This window comes from Electrona antarctica (genome assembly GCF_951216825.1).
Source record: "Electrona antarctica genome assembly, chromosome: 1".
Classification (NCBI taxonomy): domain Eukaryota; kingdom Metazoa; phylum Chordata; class Actinopteri; order Myctophiformes; family Myctophidae; genus Electrona; species Electrona antarctica.
This window is the reverse complement of record NC_136806.1, coordinates 59,988,384-59,996,806: the sequence shown is the minus strand read 5'-3', so window position 1 is coordinate 59,996,806 and position 8,423 is coordinate 59,988,384. Positions and strand designations below refer to the sequence as shown.

The window sequence follows — 8,423 nt, the reverse complement described above, 5'->3', positions numbered from 1 at the left end:
GTGTACTAGTCATTTCATTTAGCCAATGCTTAAATGCAGGAGCCTCCTTCTTCTTAAAATTTCTAAGTACAACGCACAAGTACGTAGTATTGTCACAATCGATAATTTGCATTGCAACACCATTCAATTCCGATTATTTGGATTACAAAACTATACTATACAAAGTCAAACGATATGATATGTTATGTTACAATTCGATATAGCCTACTTCGATTCTTGAAATGAAATTCGTTTTCTTCGATGCAGTTACTATATCTTCACACCTCTAATAGCTACTGTTCCTTTGTTGCCTTATAGGAACAAAAACAAAAGGTGCAAAGCTGAAGCACATGAAACCAAAGATGTGTTACCTACTTAGTTACTTCACACCAGAGCGTGTTGTGTACTGTACCTACACGAGCACATCTCTGTCACACAGAAAAGCAGGTCAGAAGTTGAACTTCCTGGAACTAAGAAGTGAAGAACTGCATGACTCGCTGGGCAACACAGTTTGTTCAGACTGAGGTACAGGGGGATGCTATACGGCTGCCGGCAGCTATTAGGCCTCTCACGGGGGTTTCACCATCTCTCTGCGAAATGATCAACACCCATCGTAGTAGTAGCGTGGCTCCTCCACCCATCCCTGCACGACTCAGCAGGATGGACCAGGTCCTTAGTGGTCCGGGTGGTGGTGGTTCTCCACCATCGTATGGACACAGCAAGTCTCTCCTCGGGTTTCTGGTTGGGGTGGCGTTGCTCCACTTGCTGTTGTCGGCCGGAGGATTCATCTGGCTGTATCACATTGGAAGGAAGGTATACTAATAATTAATGATCACTCTTTTTTGGGGGGTTAGAAAATACTTAATATGCCGATTCCACTGGGTCCTGACCCAGTTTGAAGCCGTATATTTAAAAAGAAAATACAATAAAAAGTCTTCTGAAAGAATATTATATTCAAAGATTTGTGCAGCGTTTTCACGATTTTTCAAAAATAGCAGATCTACAAGCTCGTAGCGCGCCACTCGGTGGCGTGCTATGAGCTTGTAGATCTGCTATTTTTCCATAGCTAAAGGATAACATAATGCTTAGTTAAAACACCAAAAGGGGTTCCCGCCAAGGATGGGTTAATACATTTTTACTTAAAATATCAACGTCGTTACCAAAATGACATGTGTTAAATGACAGTTAAATGACCACCTTGCTATTATCAGTCAAAGAACAATTCATCCTAAGAAACAAAAGGTGTGATGTACTCAGAAAAACATTCATACTGTAAGTGCCCGTAGTTATGAGAAAGCAATTCCTTTTTTTCCCCCTCTTTCCTTTTTACAGAAGGACATATTAACCCCAGCTGAAGAGAAAGGTATGCAAACATTTACTTACATCTTATCCTTTTGCAGTTGACGTGAGGTTACTTTGAAGAAATAATAATCTGCACAGAATGATAGTGTCTGACTCGTCTGTTCTCTTTCAGCCGCTTTCCTCTCCATGGAATCGTCTTCTCAGCATATCATCATCATGGCGAGCATGATAGTCAAGCAGCCACAAACGTCAAGCGACAATCCAGAATGTAAGAATCTATAGATCATTCTTGACTATACGTGAATATGAAGCACCCCGATGATAAACAGCAACAAAACAAAATTGTTGTGGTTCAGGGGTAGAGTGCCTGGATGGTAACCGCAAGGTTGCCAGTTCAAACCCGGGCTCCCCCAGAGTTACTGTCGAAGTGTCCTTGAGCAAGACACTGAACCCCTAATTGCTCCCGATGTGCTAGTTGGTGCCTTGCATGGTTTCCGTTGCCATCGGTGTATGAATGTGTGTGTGAATGGGTGAATGTAATGCACAGTCTCTGTAAAGCGCCTGGGATAAAGGTGCTATATAAATGCACCATTTACCATTTACAGTCTGCATAACTGAGAGTGGCACATTGAACTTCAGAATACGTTTTCCGTTTCCTTTCGCTGTATAGCGCCAGGATACTTGCCGTGGAACATGGACCACTCGGACCTGAGGGGCCTCGGTTTCTCGCACTCCACCTGGGTGACGGTGAAGCAGCCGGGCGACTACTACGTCTACGCCAGGGTCACCTTCTCCAAGGGGTCCACGAAGCCCTCGCTGGCGAGCAGAGTCAAGCTGAGGGACAGTGAACGGGGACAGGAGGACATTAAGGACATAATGAAGGCCTACTGCAGCCCGAGAAGCGACGACGACGTCACTACGATGTGTACGGCCTCTGGGGGACAGCTGGTCACTCTGGAGGCAGGGAACCAGCTCGCCGTCTGGGTGCAAGACCTCTCGGCGGTGGACTATGAGAAGGAAGCCACGACGTTTGGAATGTACAAGCTCTAGGACACAACGGTGGATGTACTGTAGGTCATGGAGGTCTCAGCCATCGTGGAGAGGAGGACTCCATGCCATGTTGGATGCTTTGAAATTAGGACAGAACCAAGAGACTTTATCCCATTTAGGCCTGACGTCGAATTTATTTTTTTAAATTTTTTAAATCATGACAATTTTCTGAAAGATTTGAGGCACATTTTAACGATTTTTCAAAAATAGCAGATCTACAAGTTCATAGCGCGCCACTCGGTGGCGCGCTATGAGCTTGTAGATCTGCTATTTTTCAATAGCTAAAGCATAACATAATGCTAACTCCAAAAGGGGTTCCCGCCCCAAAATGGGTTAAAGGGATGGATGTAATGATGTGTTTTGCATCTTAATGTCAAGAGACTTCATTGTGGAACATTAATTTATTGCAGCAGAATGGGCCGTCTGGCTGTACTGAGGAGTTTGAGGGATTGTAGTTTATTAAAATAGGACTCTACGTGCAGACATTTTTTTATCAACACGTTGGGGGGCAAAATTGGGGAAATATACGATGGATAGTAATATAACTTACACTTCATAGCAAATAAATGCTTTTTTTAAAGGAAACCCTCGCCCCCAAATAAATTAATGCTCTGTTTGATACGTCGACAGTGCCAGGCAAAAGTACCAAAAATAGCCGATCTTCAAGCATGCATGAACAAAGGCAAAATATCTATACCTAAATGCATTTTTGGCCTAGTTCACCTGCACATCACAGGAAACAAATACCGGTAGCCATTCCATTCTATTGCAATGCAAAGCAACGGTTTGCAGTTATGTTAATTGCCTTAAGATGGCATCTTAAAACCGCATTCCAAAATGCTGTGCTATACAAAATGCTCCGATGCCACACAGCCTACTAGCCTACTGCCTCTCTCAGCAGCCATTGTCACCGCATGGAAAGTGTGAATGTTTAATGTACAGTAGCCTACAGTAATACTGGACAACGACATTAGCATGTGAGAAATTACAAGTGACCTTATATAACCAATCAGCCATCTTGAGTAAACAAATTAGGTGAGGTCCAGGTAATATTAACATATATGGCCAAGTTGCCAACACAGTTTACACATCTTCAGAAGTTTATCACTCACACACACACACACACACACACACACACACACACACACACACACACACACACACACACACACACACACACACACACACACACACACAAATAATTCAGCACACTTATACAAGGAAATGAGTGGAATCACTCAACTCTCACCCAAGACAACTCACCCCGAAAGTGAAGACAACTCACCCCAAAAGTGAAGACATCTCACCGGGGTGAGATGTCCGGACTTTCGGGGTGAGATGTCCGGACAACTCACTTGGAGGTGGAAAAAGGGTGAGTTGTCTTGTTACCGCCTACAGTGCTGACTGTGCGTGGAGGCGGATGCAGCATGCCCGCACTCACAGGATGTCCGTTTCACTCACTCCTTCCACCCAGTCATAAGCTTCTCGCTATACCAAATCTGCATAACCCACTCCATATTAACCTTCTCCTTGTGTGTGCATGAGTTCCTGCTCATATGTGGAAATGAAGGTCTAGGTGGATTTTCCAGTAAAGAATAACTGAATAAGTGCATGTACTAATGCTGTGTGGAAGCTGCATGTTAGCCAACCGTGTTATGGAATTGACCATCTAGTGGGATTTTCATCTGCTATTTTTGTACCCCTTTTGGTGTTAGCATTATGTTATGCTTTAGCTATTGAAAAATAGCAGATCTACAAGCTCATATGCCGCGCGATGAACTTGTAGGTCTGCTATTTTTGAAAAATCGCAGAACGACTGACATAGAAACATAGCTTTTTCAGAAAACTGTCAGGATGTAGAAGACATTTTTAGAATTTGATCTCAGGTTAAAATGGGTTAAGATGGGACAAGGGTAAAAGGTGCATTTATATAGCGCTTTTATCCAAAGCATAGTTTGTGTGCAATACATTCACCCGATCCACACACACCTCACGGTTCCCATCTGGCCACTCTATCGGCCACTCTGCCACAATGAAAGAGGAACATGGGAGGAGGTGGAGGGATGACACAACATGCATTTGTATCCTTTTCCCCCCCAGATAGGACAGTGAACAAAGAGACGGAAAGGGCTGGAGAGAGCGTACATTTGCTGCGAGAAGGCCTGCGGGGTCACCCGCTGAATTCTCAGATTCTAACTGAAAACGTCTGTTGTTCCAAACAAGTCAGCTACAGGAGCATTTACAATATTACACGTTTTTTTTATTAAAAAGAATTGTCGTCAACATAACATGGAAGTTTGCAACGTTTAGAAAAGGAACACACACACAAAAAAAAGCATTACAATATAAGAGAACAATGATACGATTGCATAGAACAATATTTCAAAAAAAAAAGAAAAAAAAGAAAAGAAAACGCACAATGGCCCGAAGACAAGAGGTCTGACAGACAGGATGAAAACGGCCTTCAGTCTCAAGTGCCCAATGAGGCCCATCAGGCGTTCAAAACTACAGTAAAATAAGACACTTTTATGAAAACAATTCGACAGCAACAATCGTAATCTCATCAAGTAAAATACAAATATCCAATGAGACAATGACATGTGTGTACATGCAAGAGCGTCTATAATGCTGATGACCATATTGTGAATACAGCGGTCGGTATAATATTCCTATAGACCTGGCAAACTGAAACATTCCAATACACTGATCAGGGATCAGCTTGACCTTTTTGAGGTGTGAGCATAACTGGTCTTTTAATCAATCAGTCTCGTATACAGTGAGATGCTTCAGAACAAGGCAAAGGGGGGGGGGGGGGGGGGGGGGACGGACAACCCTGGCCTCATTTTGGTTACGGGGGTGTACTACAATCAAGATAACATTATTGCAAGTGTCCCCCCCACCCCCCCACCTTCCTCCCATAATATCCGGGCCTGCTGTGTCTGACCGACAGTTACAAAAAGCAGTCACTTATTGCGTGTGGACAACAGCCCGGTGCTATAGTGCTGTGCTGCGAGAGCCGACGTCAGAGTTAACAGTGCATGCACTACACCCCGTTAAGTAGCACACAGAGCGCTATGTGCCCCCTTGAAAAAAACCATTGCGTTGTGACAAAACAATAATAAAAGCCTTTATGAAATGTTAGTCGGAAACCCCGAGAGATGCCCAATGGCACCTATAGACGTTTATCACCAACACCTTTACCATCATCATCATCATCGTCGTCTAGTCATTTTCACTAAAGAATTAAAGTGAACCACCAGTTTTAACTTTCATTATATAAACACATCTTTACACATCGATTCGAGGCTCTTAAATCTCTCGTGAGGCTCGTCAACAATCAGGAGGCACTTTAACCCATTTTGGGCGGGAACCCCTTTTGGTGTTAGCATTGTTATGCTTTAGCTATTGGAAAATAGCAGATCTACAAGCTCGTAGCGCGCCACCGAGTGGCGCGCTACGAGCTTGTAGGTCTGCTATTTTTGAAAAATCGAAGAGCGACTGACATAGAAACATAGCTTTTTCAGAAAACTGTCAGGATGTAGAAGACATTTTTTAGAATCTGATCTCAGGTCAAAATGGGTAATAATATTTTCCTCTCCTTTTTTGCATGAATCAAAAGGAATCCGTCTCCGGATCAGCTACGTAAGGATCCTGCAAACAATACCATGGGCTGAGGGTGCAAAACGCTGAGCGTGGGAAGTCAAGTCACCCTCACTTTGTTATGGCCAATTTATACTTGTCAAGCCGGCCCGTTGCCGAACACAAATCCTTTTAAAATACATTAAAAAAAAAAAAAGTATTTTTTGTTGCGCAAACGAGGTATAAATTAGTCCTTAGATCCACTGGGACATTGTACTTGCGAGTTTGTTCTTTCCCCCCCACCAACAGAATCCCAGAAAGTGGAAACAACAAAAACACATCAATTACACTGAACACAACGAAATGCTTGGAACAACAATAAATAAACAAACACTTGTTTAAAAACCAAAAATGAAGCAAAAGCTAGCCATTAGTAAATATTAAAATGTTATCCGTGTACATTTTAGTATGAAAAGTATAAGCAACGTCCTCATTTCCGTGTATTCTTATATACTACATTATGATACACATAGTTGTAAGTCTTTTCTAGTCTGTGTTATGCATCCCTGATAGCTTTGGACTATATATATATACAGTATATAGATAGTAATTAAGCTAGATTATCACATTTCTAATGCAGCAGGATATACTGTAGAAATACTGTACATTCATGCAGATGGTGGAACACAGCGGAGAGCTGCATGCTGAACAGCTTTGAAATCAGCTCAATGGAATTTGTGCCGGCCTACTTTGATAGTCAATTTAACCACTTTACCCACTTACTTATCGTACATTGTTGTAAGGCCTCGCTCAGACCTTTACTGCATGTTGTGTGTCGTGTAGTGTCATGGCCGTGTAGTGTCATGGCCGCCCCAATGCATTTCCAATGGGAGTCACATGGTTTGACACAACATTTGTGTTGTATGAGGGGGAGGGGCGCAGTCGAAACACAGCCGAAAGCCATACAACAGCTTGTAGTCCAAAATGTGGACTACAAACCATGTGACTTCCATTGGAAATGCATTGGGGCGGCCATGACACTACACGGCCATGACACTACACAACACACAACATGCAGTAAAGGTCTGAGTGAGGCCTAAGAGGAATAACAAAAAACAGCCTCGTAGAGCAGGCAGGCATCTGTTCTTTTCTGTCGTTTCAGTCAGGGTTGAAAGTGGTACGGATTTGAAATGTGTCTAAGGCCTATAGGAAAACAGCTCAGAGATTCTTACACGCCTCACGTTTGTCTACACACGGCTTAGAAAACACACGCTCGGTAAAAGCTCGATAAATGTCCCGTTTTGGTTTCCCAAATGGATAGCAAGTGGGTCCTCTTGAATAAACGGATGAAACGCATGACAACGACAAAGAAATGCTGTAACAGTCAATGAAGGAAAACCAAGTGCATGCAAACAGAAACAGTTGGAGGCCATCGATATTGTCCTTTTCTTTTTGCTGAGGTTTGCGCGATCTGCGCAAAAGGACAGTTAACCCATTTTGGGCGGGAACCCCTTTTGGTGTTTTAAACATTGTTATAATTTAGCTATTGAAAAATAGCAGATCTACAAGCTCGTAGCGCGCCACCGAGTGGCGCGCTACGAGCTTGTAGGTCTGCTATTTTTGAAAAATCGTGAAAATATTTATTTCAGAAAACTGGAGGATTTAGAAGGATTTAAAAAAAAATTGAGGTCAGGCCTAAATGGGTCAAAATGATAAGGGACAATATCGGTGGCACCCAACTGTAATTAGGACCTTAAAGATGGCTTTTTTCTCCTTGTGCATTTCATTTGTATGACGCTTGCCTGCACCGGGTCACTACAGGGCATTTGTGTACCATAGTCACTGTAGTTTGTTCATCATCATCATCATCACCAGTGTACCATAAATATATCTCGTATGAATACTATGTTAATAACATGTGCTATTTTATCTATTTGTATCCTTTTGTTTGGAGTTTCATTACATGCCGCCCTTGTTCCTGCTTATCCCACGGTAAAAAAAAACAAAAAAAACATATTGAAGTGCCCCTGGAGTGCTTTCCCTTATCTTAAAAGGTCAGGTATGTATGTTGGTTGGTTGAGGGGCGGTCACAGTGCCCGGCGGTATAGCCAGGAGGGAAAAACGTGTTAGAAGAAAAAACGTCCCGTTTTGATTGGTCTCTTGTTTTGCGCTATAGGACGTTTACGGAAGAACCCACGAGTCAAAAACCACAAGGTCCTTCCAGTGAGGTTAGATCACGAAGACACATTTAACATCTTGTGACTAAGTCGAAAAAACAAAGGGTCCAGTATATGAAGCCAGGGGATTGCAAAGCAGGGCTCGCACACACACACACAGAAAGAAATGCACGTACACACACACACACACACACACACACACACACACACACACACACACGCTTCACAAGCTGGCTTACACAAACATCCCCAGTACGCACACACATAACACAGCCCCAACATTAGGAGAACGAACGCAGAGTGTAGGAGGCGTTGTTCAGTGTGCGCCGTCCTCCC

The 8,423-nt window shown here is 43.1% G+C and overlaps 2 protein-coding genes across 2 annotated transcripts in view; one reads left to right on the top strand and one right to left on the bottom strand.

Moving 5' to 3' along the window:
- Positions 1-576: 576 nt before the first annotated feature.
- Positions 577-2,331, top strand: cd40lg (CD40 ligand; the record flags this gene model as incomplete). The annotated part of the gene is made up of 4 exons (XM_079497561.1): positions 577-792; positions 1,312-1,342; positions 1,454-1,549; positions 1,952-2,331. 4 exons carry the CDS (start codon positions 577-579, stop codon positions 2,329-2,331), a joined length of 723 nt encoding a protein of 240 aa, XP_079353687.1.
- Positions 2,332-7,538: 5,207 nt separating this feature from the next.
- arhgef6 (Rac/Cdc42 guanine nucleotide exchange factor (GEF) 6) overlaps positions 7,539-8,423 on the bottom strand; it is a 48,723-nt gene continuing 47,838 nt past the window's right edge. The window contains exon 22 of the mRNA XM_079523907.1: positions 7,539-8,423. This exon is cut by the window's right edge and continues 103 nt beyond it. Coding sequence (XP_079380033.1) covers positions 8,404-8,423 — 20 coding nt within the window. The 3' untranslated portion in view covers positions 7,539-8,403.